The sequence below is a fragment of the Lissotriton vulgaris genome, chromosome 6 (assembly GCF_964263255.1).
Source record: "Lissotriton vulgaris chromosome 6, aLisVul1.2, whole genome shotgun sequence".
In the NCBI taxonomy this organism is placed as follows: domain Eukaryota; kingdom Metazoa; phylum Chordata; class Amphibia; order Caudata; family Salamandridae; genus Lissotriton; species Lissotriton vulgaris.
This window is the reverse complement of record NC_141694.1, coordinates 1,829,895,215-1,829,909,701: the sequence shown is the minus strand read 5'-3', so window position 1 is coordinate 1,829,909,701 and position 14,487 is coordinate 1,829,895,215. Positions and strand designations below refer to the sequence as shown.

The 14,487-nt window shown below is 45.6% G+C and overlaps 1 protein-coding gene and 1 pseudogene across 1 annotated transcript in view; one reads left to right on the top strand and one right to left on the bottom strand.

The window, feature by feature from the left end:
- LOC147709585 (uncharacterized) overlaps positions 1-1,898 on the top strand; it is a 50,682-nt pseudogene extending 48,784 nt beyond the window's left edge.
- A 7,556-nt stretch (positions 1,899-9,454) lies between these two features.
- Positions 9,455-14,487, bottom strand: part of LOC147709584 (uncharacterized) — an 89,825-nt gene continuing 84,792 nt past the window's right edge. The window contains exons 8-9 of the mRNA XM_086925513.1: positions 12,335-12,406; positions 9,455-9,718 (exon numbers count right to left, since the gene is read on the bottom strand). Of these exons, the coding sequence (XP_086781639.1) occupies positions 9,618-9,718; positions 12,335-12,406 (173 nt within the window). The 3' untranslated portion in view covers positions 9,455-9,617. The remainder of the gene's footprint in view (positions 9,719-12,334; positions 12,407-14,487) is intronic.

Here is a 14,487-nt window from a genome sequence, read left to right as displayed (position 1 = left end):
ACACTTCTGTTCTTCAGGTAGCACTCTGTTGATCTCCAATTAACTCCTGCAGTAGTTAGAGTAGTGGCTCCATCATAGCGCAAGCGTTAACGGTTGTGTTTGAATCGGGGACAGGCAGCGCGCGCCCGCCTGGCCGGCCAGAGTTTGAAGAGTTAGTCGCTGCACCTCTCACTCATTCCAGCACCCTATTTCTTCAGGAGGATGGTAGCCCTATGCATTTTTACGTGCCACCGGGGCCCTAGAAGCGGCTGCTGTCCCCACTCATCAAGCACGGCGGAGGGTTGTTGTGCTGGCTGCGGCAGCCGAGGGCACTGCTCCTGGCACCGCCTGGGGAAGGCTTCAAGGCCGGGCCTGACGTCTACATCTCCGTTCGCTATGTGGCGGAGAACTTCTAGACCCTGACGCCTTCTGTTTGGTCCCTGAGGTGCTCACCACACAACCATGCTGCTCTCACGAGCTAGTCCCGGGCCACTCCAACGGCCGCAGCTCCTTTACCCGAGCCGAGGACTTGGCCATCCTTATGTACCTTCGTGACCATGCTCCTGTCGGTGCCGCTGTCACAGGCACAACGGTCTTGAAGGAGATGAGCCGTGTGTAGCTCACCAGACACACCTGTCAGGCTATAAAGAGCCGCTATCTCAAGAGACTTCGAGGCCGCAAGCGCGAATACCATCTGCGGGCCCGCACTGTCATTCCCACCCTGGTGTACCCGCACTGTAGCCTATGTCGTGACACCCGCAGCTTTAGCACTACCACCGGAGACCAAGAAGAAGAGGAGGACAGCGTGGAAGGGGAGGCAAGCGGGGAAAGAGACATTCAAGAGGACCTCCGCACACTTGCAGAGAACAACCCAGACGGGCCATTGGAACAAGATGGTCTTGCTACGCAGGGCGACAGCACAGGTGCCATTCAGGATGGTTTTTTTCCTCCTTTGAGCAGTACAAAGTTTTCTCTTCTGAGGGTGCCCTAGTTCTCGATGCAAGTAGCCAACCTGCTGGATTGGAGATTAGCGAAGTTTCAGAAAACGCCCACCGAGATACCTCCCCTGCAACCATAAGCAACCATAGCGATAAAAGTATTGTTGACAGTGACCTAGGGAGACAGGTTGCCACTGGAGGTTCTTTGGAGGATCGCAATAAGGAGCATAGGGTGAAACCATCTAGTGATAATCCAAGTAACTCGCCAGAGGTTAACGTGGCTAGAGGTATTGATTTGACATCTCTTGACTTCCCTGAACCAACCCTCCAAGAGTCAGAAAGCTTGATAACTTGGGACATTTAAAAGCTGTCCAGTGTAGCCTTGAATTGCACAGTCTTATAACCCAGCAAGCAGGTTACAAGATTGACTTGTCAGCTGAAGCCGAAGATGACCGTAGAAGTATTGACCTACATGAGAAATGTCACGAGGTAGCTGCTGGAGTAGCCACTAGTAGTCCTACCAAGAAGGATGTGGTGCTGGGTATCAAAGGCTCGTCTGGAGAGAAGCCTCAGAAAGAGCAGGGTTCAGGGGGATAGAACAGTGTTCAATATCTCAATACTCCTTGCAAAGAGCAGAGTGGGGAGATTAGGGCCAAGTTCCCCCTAAAAGGACGTCTGCTAGAAGGGCACCATGCACAGATTACCAAGCCTCCACTGGATGAGACCCCATTGGAAGAGTGAGAAGTGGAGAGAAGTGACAAGCTGTCACAGCACAAGATGGATCACAGAGACCAAAATGCAGGGATTGGTATCAAGAGATCTCGAGATGAGGCTACGTATAAAGATCAGGATTCAGGTAAGATTCTCTTTGGGAGAGAAACCCATCTAAGGTACAGGATTCTGGAAACTGAACCAATCATCCCTAGATTGAGGCTGTACAAACAGGCGCATAATTCAAGGGGCAATGGTAAATTTTCCTAAATGGAGCATCCACCGACAGAAATAGAGAACCATTGAAATGAGATGCGTAACAGCGTATCTTGAAGAAGAAGCCTTTATTTCCAATAAGTACTCCACCCACAACACAGAGCGACCTCCCAGTCAGATGATCGAATGGCAAGTGACTGATGCCATTCGAACCACTTCCAGGGGATACTCCATGCGTGAGCCACATTCAAATGAATACAACAATGCACATCTAAAGCATCACTTGCGGGCCGCGCAATGTATAAGCATTACACATAGCATTAGACATTATACCAACATTACAACCCCGTCCCCCCTACAGAAAACAATGAGCATTGGCATAGCCAATAGGTCTCACCTTTGGAACCTTATAAGTGGTTAGCCATGCAACAGTTGATGTTGTTGCACCAAGGATATTGGGCTGGATAACTAAACGCTTATAAGGTCCCAAAGGCAAGACCTATTGGCAATGCCAATGCTTTTTTTTTTTAAAGATACCCCACGGCGCTGAATAAAACAAATGCCTTCCACCGTTTTGTTATAGAAGGTAAAGTTTGCATTTGAATATATTGATGAATTGCGTACAATTATTTGCCATTTGAGCAGAAGTTTTAGGCACACTGTTTTGTTTGATAATTCTATATGCAATAATATTTATGAAGGTGAGTTATTAACATTGTTGCTGTTTTCGATGTTATATCGTTTACATTACTGACGTGTACCTGGTGTCTTTTATTTGTGTTGTGAGCTCTCTGTTCGGTCGAGCTGACGAGTCATATTTACAACGCTTACACAATCATATCTTAAGATTTAGAGGACATATTTTAGTATTTTCCTTAATGAACTTTTATAGCGTGCGGAGCAAAACGGCGATTTTGAGTAAAAACCCTGACGCTAGAAGAATGCATTCAGGGCTGGGGCGGGCAGGGTGGCGGTCTGACCGACAGGTACATCCCTACGCCCGACAGACAGACAGCACTGCAGGGTGGCCCGGACTCTTCTAAGCTGTCCCCTGAATATCAAAAGATTAGGCGCCCATAAATGTCTGTTTTGTTTAATATATATACACCTAATGCCTCAACGCCACTTCTTAGCTCTTTGGAAAAATCGTATCTTTTACGCACACACATGCTCTTCTCATGCACACGCACTTGTGCAATGCCCCAGGGTACAGGCTAACGAGCCCGCGTGCCACTGTGACCCTGAGCAGGCTGTGCAGCGCCTAGCAGCAGCACCGCCGAGCAGTGGCACCATTCGCTATATTACAAGTCTACTGATAGACACCGTGTTCATGAACTAAAGCATCACAGCCACCGAGTCACCACAATTCCCCAACACAACACCGCCACATAGGTGTACTGAGGGTTGTGTTCGCCAGTGCACGCGTGTCCTTGTCAGAAGATTCCGAGAGGGTCACCAGACACAGCATTTGCACAGTTAGATGTGTTTGAGAGTAGATTGTGTCTAGTAGGCGCCGACTGTGTCAGTATGAGGTAGGGTAGTCTGCGTGCCAGTGCTTGCTATTTGTGTCTCAACAGGTACTGTGTGGTTTGTATCACTCACTTGATGTGTCTGTGAGTAGATGTCTGTGTGTCACTAGCTACTGTGTGTTTGTATCACTTGGTGTGTTTATGAGTAGATGTCTGGAGAGCACATGTTCCCTCTTCATGTCTACGCGGGGTCCCTGCTCCCGCCTGTGTGCCAGTGCACAAGATCCACCCAGGAATGTGCAATTCCCGTTAGTAGATCGGTTGCACATTCCCTGTTCACGTCTGTCTGAGCAAACTTTATGATAGATAGTGGCTGTAGGCCATGACTGTTTGGAGTAGACTGAAATAGAAAGTGGCTGTGGGCCTTGACTGGTTGGACTAGGCTGAGCATAATAAATCATTGGGGGAGGGGGCACGTAAGCAAATGAGCTGTCGGTGCCTCCACGGTGCCCCGGATGCTTTTTCACAAGTATTTTTTAAACTACATTGGCTCTTGGAATTATGCTCTGTGTGTGTGTGTGACTCTGTGTGTGTGTGTGTGTGGCTATGTGTGTGTGGCTGTGTGTGTGTGTGTGTGTGTGGCTCTGTGTGTGTGCGGCTGTGTATGTGTGTGTGGCTGTGTGTCTGTGTGTGTGGCTCTGTGTGTGCTTGTATGTGGCTCTGTGTGTGTGTGGGGCTCTGTGTGTGTGTGTTTGGCTCTGTGTGTGTGTGGCGCTGTGTGTGTGTGGCTCTGTGTGTGTGTGTGGCTCTGTGTGTGTGTGTGGCTCTGTGTGTGGCTCTGTGTGTGTGTGGCTCTGTATGTGTGTGGCTCTGTGTCTGTGGCTCTGTGTGTGTAGGGCTCTGTGTGTGTGTGGGGGGGACTGTGTGTATGTGTGTGGCATTTGCGAGAGATTAAGCTATTGGCATTGTAAATGACAATGCCATTTATTTATCTGTTTTCAAAACCAACACATAAATAAAAAATTTGTCATTTACAATGCCAATAGCTCTAACTTTTGCAAAGGCGAGACCGTTGCATTGTAAATGCTTGTTGTCTCTGCTGCCCATCCATCTGAGGAAGAGGAAGACAGGTTCTACTGGTTGTATTACAAATGGGCCCTTAGCTTCTGTAATCAACAGGACTAGAGAACACCATTTGGAGGAGCAACTTTTCGTTGGGGTCGCCAATGTGAGGAATGAGAAGCCGGACTAGAAAATGACCTTGATAAGATGGATTGTCTTGTGTATCAAGATGTGCTACAGTTTGGCCCAGAAAAAAGTATCTTGCCCATTGCATGAGAATCAATATTGTTGAAATCAATAAATGTGCATTCGATTTGTAGATTAGTTTGTAAACTTTGTTACCCTCCACAGCGACAAGAAACCTTGGTGTGCATGTTTTATGTAAATTAAATAAAACAGTAAATAATATATCTGCTTAGCTGTAAAATAATTTATTGAATTTAAAAGCAGCAGTTCCCCTAATACAACCCTTTTTTAATGCACCATTGTAAAATCAATAGCAAAGTACCTTTGTTGGGGTACATATCAGAGGTATTTATTTACTAGGTTTGAAACAATGGCATTTTCGAGGAATGCAAATGAGAAAACTTTGCTGGGTTTTTTCTTCTTTGATAAGAGTAATTGCCAAGTTGAGTGGCAATGAAATAAGAGCCGCGTTGGGACACATAGCGGTAACACTGGAGAATCAGACTGTGGGCAGTATGCCTTTTCTTTTCAGTAGCAAAGGTATTAATTGTGAATCTGACATCATACAAAACTTGTAAAAAAATGATCTTCGTTCTCTGACAGAAATACAGCCAAAAATAAGCAATGAAACATTAAGCTACTTAGAGCAGCTCAGCTGTCACTAAAACAAATGGGGAAATATACAGAGAGCAGAGTTTGATTTGGAGAGAAAACAAGGGAGCAAAAGATGAAAATATACAAATGATACATACTGGTCATTAAACTCCTCAACTCTTGGTTATTAAGGACAACACGACCGTAATATATTGTAAGAGCACAGCTAATTCAGCAAGTATTTATCAAGTATTGCTTACAATGGCCTAGAAGTTTTGTAGTAAACTTTGTCTGATGCTTTGCATTTCCAACATACTGACATGAATACAGGCTATGTAAGGGGTGACCAATAGACTTTCAGAATTACCACAGATATATTATTTACTGTTTTATTTAATTACCACTGGATAGGCAAATGAGTTCCATTTAAATATATTGTATGAAAAGTTGTCTCGTGGATGTACTGAATGTCCAGCAAGGATGCTGATCCTCTTATGTGGGACACCATTGATCTAAATGCTTAATAACAACAAATTCTACAAAACAAAATCTTCTTGCGCTTTCATAAAACTCAGACACGCCAGTCTCAGCCCAAAACCACCTTAAAGGCTGTATTCTCTTGGTACGCTGACATTATTTGTGTGTTTTCCGGGTGCGATTTTTAGGTCTCGACTATTCTATCCCCCAGGGGTAGATAGGCGAGTATATAGTAGGCAGTTCAAAAACTCTACCAAACTTGCGGACAGCGTACATTTCATGTGAGCTATGCCCGTGCACACCATCGCCAGCCACGTCACACCACCATTTGTCTGTGCCTCGCATCAGACTTCAAAGGCTGCCGCTCCCCCGCCCCCCTCCCCCGCCATAGGAATGCTGATAGCTTGTTTCCCTTATGGTCCTCCCTGCCCTCTCACGCGCTCTGTCCCACCATCCCTCCCCTATTCCATGGCCTCTTGTCTCTTCGTGTCCTTCTCCGTTTTGCTCTCAATGTCCTAAACCTCTCTATACCTCGCCCTACCCTTCCTCCTCCCCTCCAGACATTCTGCATCTCTGAGAGTTTTTGACTCTTCCCCTCCCAGTGAAAAGCCCACCTCCGTTCCCTTTATTGTTCTCCCATGCCTAGTCCGTCTTGAGAGCTGCAGATTGGCTGTTTTTTTTTTCCAGAGATGTACCCATCTGTCGGTGTGCCACACATCCCCCCTCTCTCTCTCTCTCTGCCTCCCCTCCTCCGGCTTCTTAACCCTCTCATATCTCACAATTCCATTCCAGGCTTTCGATTCCTAACTGGTTTCAGTGGAAGCGTTTTCTTTTTTATGCGCGACACGAGAAAATTATTCGACATTTTCACTAAAAAGGAGTAATATCGCTCAGCGTTACAGGAGACACAGGCGGAACCACAGCAATGGATAAAAGTCCGCTGTCTACAGTGACGTTTGCACCTATGCACGTGCACGGGTCATGAAGAACCCCCCCCATAGGCTGCAAGGGCCTGCATTCCGCCCTTGCCCAACTGCAGAGAAAGAAGGTGGGCAGTAAAGGCGCATTGTGCCATAATGCAAACAAGGTGCTCGCAATCCCCCATTCCATGGCTTAATAGTAAAAAAAACAGCAATGAATTCCAGTGGAATGGTCCATCAACTGCACTATTGATAGCTACCTCAACATTTTGTAAAGGGGCTTTTCAAAGTGCTACCCTGGTTTCCCTGGCTGCAAGCTTGTGTGCATGTGCGCGTGAACGCGCGAGGTGCCAGCTTGATCCATGTCACTGTGTTGCGCCCCTTCCCCCCACGCATTCCCAGCCCTTTGATGCTTCCGCCGCACTCCAATTGCTCCCCTCTCCCGTGGCGATTGTAATACTGCCCCCTCACACTGTGCTCGCATCTTTGTTTGACAAATAAACGCGAATGCTTGTTGTTCTTCGCTACATTGGTGGTTGATTATAACTTGCTTTTAAGATAGCACCAAATGCCGCAGTTTGCTTTTTCTAAGCGCTAACCAGTAAGTAACTTGATTTGCTTTGTCCAAATTCACCCTTGCTCAGTTTGTTGTCATTTGAAAGACGTGAAAAGCTGAGCTGCCATTCTTTGTCTTACCCACATCGACTCTTTGTGCACTTGTTGCAAAGTCGTCAGGGCAGGAGGCATGAATGTGTTCACAATCATGTAAAAAAAAAATCACTTTAAAAAAATGCCAAAACACTGCAAAGATTTATAACTGTTGTACCAGGGTGAACATTGCATTTCAACCTCTCTCCACCTCTCTATCTCTCTCTACCTCTCTACCTCTTTCTCTCTACCTCTCTCTCTCTACCTCTCTATCTCCACCTCTCTATCTCTACCTCTCTATCTCCCCACCCCTCTCTCTCTCTCTCTAACTCTCTCTCTCTCCACCTCTCTCTACACCTCTCTCTCTACACCTCTCTCTCTACCTCTCTCTCTACCCCTCTCTCTACCTTTCTCTCTACCCCTCTCTCTACCTCTCTCTCTACCTCTCCCTCTACCCCTCTCTCTACCTCTCTCTCTACCCCTTTCTCTACCTCTCTATCTCTACCCCTCTCTCTACCTCTCTCTTTACTTCTCTCTCTACCTCTCTCTCTACCTCTCATTTTTTCTACCTCTCTCTCTCTCTCTCCCTCTCTCTACCTCTGCACGCCTCACACTGCTGCACGCCTCACACTGCTGCATGCCACACACTGCTGCACGCCACACACTGCTGCACGCCACACACTGCTGCACGCCCCACACTGCTGCACACCTCACACTGCTGCATGCCTCACACTGCTGCACACTGCTGCATTACTCACAGTGCTGCATGCTGCACACTGCTGCACGACAAAATGCTTCACGCCTCTCACTGCTGCAAGCCTCACACTGCTGCATGCCACAAACTGCTGCACGCCACACACTGCTGCATGCCTCACACTGCTGCAGCCTCACACTGCTGCATGCCTCACACTGCTGCATGCCTCACACTGCTGCATGCCTCACACTGCTGCATGCTGCACACTGCTGCATGCTGCACACTGCTGCAGGCTGCACACTGCTGCAGGCTGCACACTGCTGCATTACTCACATTGATGCATGCTACACAGTGATACACGCTGCACGCCTCACAATGCTGCATGCCTTACACTGCTGCATGCCTCACACTGCTGCACGCCTCACACTGCTGCACGCTGCACACTGCTGCATGCCTCACACTGCTGCACGCTGCACACTGCTGCATTACTCACACTGCTGAATTACTCACACTGCTGCACGCCACACACTGCTGCATGACTCACACTGCTGCACGCCACACACTGCTGCATGACTCACACCGCTGCATGACTCACACTGCTGCACGCCTTACACTGCTGCACGCCTCACACTGCTGCATGCCTCACACTGCTGCACGCCACACACTGCTGGACGCCACACAACACCACCACATCACTCAGGGACACCACCATATCACTCTAGGACACCACCACATCACTCTAGGACACCACCACATCACTCTAGGGCACCATCACATCACTCTAGGACACCACCACATCACTCTAGGACACTACCACATCACTCAGGGACACCACCACAGCACTCAGGGATCCCTCCATATCACTCAGGGACACCGCCACATGACTCAGGGACACCACCACATCACTCAAGGACACTACCACATCACTCAGGAACACCACCACATCACTCAGGGGCACCACTCAGGGGCACCACCACATCACTCAGGGACAGCACCATATCACTCAGGGACACCACCGCATCACTCAGGGACACCACCGCACCACTCAGGGAAACCTCCACATCACTCAGGGACACCACCACATCACTCAGGAACACCACCACATCACTCGGGAACACCACCACATCACTCGGGGACACCACCACATCACTCAGGGACACCACCACATCACTCTGGGACACCACCACATCACTCTGGGACACTACCACATCACTCTGGGACACTACCACATCACTCTGGGACACCACCACATCACTCTAATACACCACCACATCACTGTAATACACCACCACATCACTCAGCCCAACCACATCATCACTCAGCACCACAACAGCATCACTCAGCACCACAACAGCACTGTCCTTGCTTGCTACCAACAACCATTGCCATAGCCAATAGGACTCGCATTAGGAAAGTGTAAGCTATTGGCTTTTTGAATAACAATGCTATAAATTTATATATTTTCAAAGCTAACACATATTTAAAAAAATGTAATTTACAATACCAATAGCTCACATTTTCCTAAAGTGAGACCTATTGCATTGCAAATGCTTGTTCACTTTTCTCCTTTACGGGTGCGATTTTTCATTATTTGCCTTTCCAGGTGCGATTTTTCACTTTTCTCCTTTCCGGTTGCGATTTTTCATTTTTTGCCTTTCCGGGTGCGATTTTTCACTTTTCTCCTTTCCAGGTGCGATTTTTCACTTTTCTCCTTGATAACTTTCTAGAATCTGGTGGCTTCAATGCTCTGCGGCAGGTCTCCCGCTGTGCTTTTCTCCTCTGGAGTTACTTGCTCGCTTCCATGTGGTATTGGTGAATTTTCTTCTGTGAAGACAACACACATGCCTGTCAAATGAGTATTTGTCAAGGACTTCATTTTGTTTTTGGAAACAACCGTATTATTTATTCTAGGTTGCTTACATCATTTAGTAGTACTTATTGTCACATCCATTTTTTTTGCTGTTATTAAAAAGGCAAAGGTAAAAAGAATAATGGGCAGGAATATTTAGGGATGTGTTTAAAGCCACAGAAAAGTAGAAAAAGGAGAAAGTGGCATTATATGTGGGATCCCCGTGTAGAAAAAATAAAACATTATTAAAAAAGAAAGCATCCAACCGAATTCATAAATGCTCATGATATGCCTAGCAGTGTGGTAGTGGGATACTCAGTCAACCAATCAGCATTTGTAGAGCACAGAACCACCACCGCCTTCCGTGGGAAGAGGAAAGAAACTAGCACAGAAGGGCAAAAGAGAGGGCAGAAATAACGAGCAGAAAGGCAAAAACAGAGCAAAACAGGGGAATAAAAAATTAGTACAAAAGGCAAAACAGAGGGCAGAAAAGGCAGAACGTAGGACAAAAAAAACAAGCAGAAAAGGCAAAACAGAGAGAAGAAAAACAAGCAGCAAACACAAAAACAGAGCAAAAGAGGGCGAAACAGAAGGCAGAAAAATTTGCAGAAAAGGCAAAACAGAGCAGAAGAGGACAAAACAGAGGGCAGAAAAAGGCAAAACAGGGCAGAAAAATGAGCAGGAAAGGCAAAACAGAGGCAAAAAAACAAGCTGAAAAGGCAAAACCGAGCAGACGAGGGCAAAACAGAGAACACTGAAGCACACACACCCATTCACACACCCACTCAGACACTCTCACACCCATTCACAGACCCACCCACAGTCTTACTGAGTTACTCCTAAACGAACTCACACACTCACTATCAAAGGTTACTAGTTACATTGGAGAAACAAAATTGAAGAAACCTTAGAAATGTACTTAAAAGTTTCAAAGGTTATAGGGACGTTATAGTTCAGAAGCAACATAAAAAAACTTAGAAATTCACTGAAAAAGCCAAAGGTTTACAGGGACATTATAGTTAAGAAACAGAATTTTAAAAACTTACAAATTCACTAAAATAAAATAAGGTTACACAGATTTTATAGTCCGGTTTCACTCATACAAAGCCAGTGAAATTCAGCAGTTATAGTTAGCTGAACTATCACTTACGCCCCACAATGTACTGCTTATGACCTCACAAATTACATCCCTCATGACATGGTCAGCCATACTGTGACATAGAATAAAGATGAATGACTTACACATGCTGGATAGTCATGATCACAAGATACATGAGATCATTTATACTAGAAAACAGATTGTGAGAATGAAGATCTCCAGATGAAAATCATCATGAGAGTTGTGAGTTTCACACAATCGGTCACCCTCACTTATCTTTTATTAACACAATACTTGTCATGGGAATTATACATGCTACACCAGAAAAAAAGTACACAGCTTTGGCCATTACTAGCAATGCTGGGATCTCTCTGGTCAACTGGCTAGAAATTAAAGAGAACATAAATCTACCTGCAGTAGATGCTGAAAAGGGACACACGAGATGTGCAAGGCATTCTTCTGGCCTGTTATACAAAATTAAATACTTCACTAGTAGACACACCCATTGCAGATCTCAAGCACTGCTTATCCCATTTTATGCCCAACTGCTGGAAATGATACACCTCACACCTTAACCAACCTATCCAAAACCTCAAACACTTCTCATCCCTCCTCCTATTTTACGTACTACAAGAAACGATATGCCTCGCGACTTGACCGACCTGTCTAAGATCTCAAACACCTCTCCTCCCTACTCCCATTTTTACGTGCTACAGGAAATTATACATATTGTAGCTAGAGAGACCTAAGATCTCACACACCTCTCCTCCCTACTCCCATGTTTACGTGCTACAGAAAATGATACGCCTCGCAACTAGATCGACCTATCTAAGATCTCAAACACTTCTCATCCCTACTCCCATTTTGGGCTCACCCACAGGACATGATATGCTTCGCAACTAGACTGACCTATCTACGATCTCGAACACTGCTCAGCCCTCCTCCCAACAGATCTAATCCTTCTCTACTTCCTTAAAGATAACATCACCCTCGTCTGAATTGATATGGCCATGATACATTTTGCGATGTGGAAACCTGAGACCAGGTAGCTTGCCTATCGAACTCTATAGTCGATTCTCTGCTGAAACGTCCCCAAACTCTTAGACCTTTTATAACATTTCTCTGAAGTTGATTCAATAAAAAAAGGTAATTCCAGCAAGAAATGATTTATCTCCTTCCTAAAAATGATAACTTATAGACAACTGCAAACCAATAACAGCCTTGTATCATTAATACATGTGCACTGAAAGTCTTTGCCAGATTCCCAGCCTGGAGTTTACAACCTTACATCATTGTTGGTAGGTCCAGAACAGATACACCCATGCCAGTTCAAGACAGACACCACTAAAATGGACAAACTGCCCCACTCTTCACTGGAAGACATAGATGTTGACTGTCAGGAGGTGTGACCATGTAGTGATCAGCAGCCACTAAAACAGGTATGACAGCAGCCCAAGTTCCTAATGCATTGTACGTCTCATGTGTTGTTTACCTTGGTCATAGTCGGAGTAAGAGCAGCCCGCTGAGATGACCAGAGACTTGCAGAAACATGGTGGGGAAGCTGCTGGGGAAGAAGAAACGTGTGATGGTCAACAGAAGGCAAGGGTGTCCAATCACCAAATACACAGGCAGACACAGATACATGAACTGGGTTAAACACAACATCCACACACACTGCAGACACAGGTACATAAACTGGGTTTAACATACCATCCAGATAGACTGGCAGACACAGGTACATAAACTGGGCTAAACAGAACATCCAGATAGACTGGCAGACACAGGTACATAAACTGGGCTAAACAGAACATCCAGATAGACTGGCAGACACAGGTGCATGAACTGGGTTAAACACAACATCCACACACACTGGCAGACACAGGTACATAAACTGGGTTAAACATACCATCCACATACACCTTCAACACAGGCTAGTACAAATATTTCTATGATTTTGCATTGCACAAGACATCTACGCATTCCATTATGTCCACCAGTGCATGTCGACAGAATTTTAGCAGGCATATGGCCATGTCTGAACTGGGGTGGCGGAGTGATCTAAAGAATGATGATGGATTAAACCCAGATCAGTTGGCTGGGGGTGAGTGCTTGCAATGTTCAACACTCCGTCCATCATCCCCTTTGGTTTTGCTTTGTTCGCCCTAAATTGGCAGGGAATGCCCAGACGTGGGTCCCTTGCTCACTTTGCCACTGGATTCAAGCTAACCTGGCTGAAGACGGCTGTAATGCCAGAAACCGGTCCTAGGATGCTTGTTTCCGGATCAGGGAAGGCATGGCTTGGCAGTTCGGGCTGGCCTGTTCCCATGAGGCACAGGGTCAGATTGATTTGCATATGGCCATTTCTGAACTGGGGTGGCGGAGTGAGCTAAAGAATGATTATGGATCAAACCCAGATCAGTTGACTGGGGGTGAGTGCTTGCAAGGTTCAACACTGCGTCCATCATCCCCTTTGGTTTTGCTTTAAACACAACATTCACATATACTGGCAGAAACAGGTACATAAACTGGGCTAAAAATACCATCCACATACACCTTCAACACAGGCAAGTACAAATATTTCCATGATTTTGTATTGCATAAGACATCTACGCATTCCATTATGTCCAGCAGTGCATGTCGCGAGAATTTTAGTAGGCATGCCCACCAACTTTTGGCTGATGCTGTGTCTGCCTTAAATCGGAGCAACTGGAATTATGTGATTCATTGGCTGCGATGTTTTCTGCATAGCTATGGATTTGCCTAATTTGCCACGTACTGTATCATATGCTGCATAACTTGCAGATTTCATCCAAACAATTTCTTTCTACCTCAAAGGGATCAAAAGCTACTAAAAACAAGCACCAGAGGTGGTCTGGCACAGTATCAGAGCCTTTGCAGACGTTTACTGGGGTCAACTTTCAGTTGAATATTGCTGTGTTCAGGTTTTTAATTGGTACTAATGAGCTGCAACTTTCCCCAGTCAGTATTAACACGTTTTATAATAACTCATTAACACTGCTATAGATTGTGTTGCATTATGCAACATAATTCACATTTTATTGCTGCATAATTTGTCAACCCAGATGCATAATTTGGTCATTCATTACTTCATACCTCAATTGGACCTTCTTAAAGTGAAAATGGCTCTTGCAATTGTGACGTTTTGTTAAATTAAATATTTTGCATGAGTACAACATTAACACATAGACATGCTAATGCACTCTGTAGAGAAAATGATGTTCATTTACCTTTTGGGTTTACTATAGCTAATATAGGCCTGCACTTTATTTATTTATAAAGTTTTATATAGCGCGAACAAGATCCCGAAGGACAGCAGAGCGCTTTACAAAAATGGCTAACGTTGATTGCCACCCTACTTTGTGTCACGAGAACATGTTTATTTCGAGGTGAAGCTGGGGTTCCAATTATCAAATGCAATGTTCTTTCCTTTTTTACCCTTGTAAATGAATGTTTTCTTTTCCTTGTGATAATCATGGAATGTTTTAATGAGTAACGCATTCATGGAGGCCGCTGCAGAGTACAGGCTGGTCCTTGTATCTCATATTGTTAGGTGTAGTGTAAGCTTAGAAGGACGCTGAGCGAGGCCTGAGAACCTAACAAACATATAATGGTAGTATCTTGCTT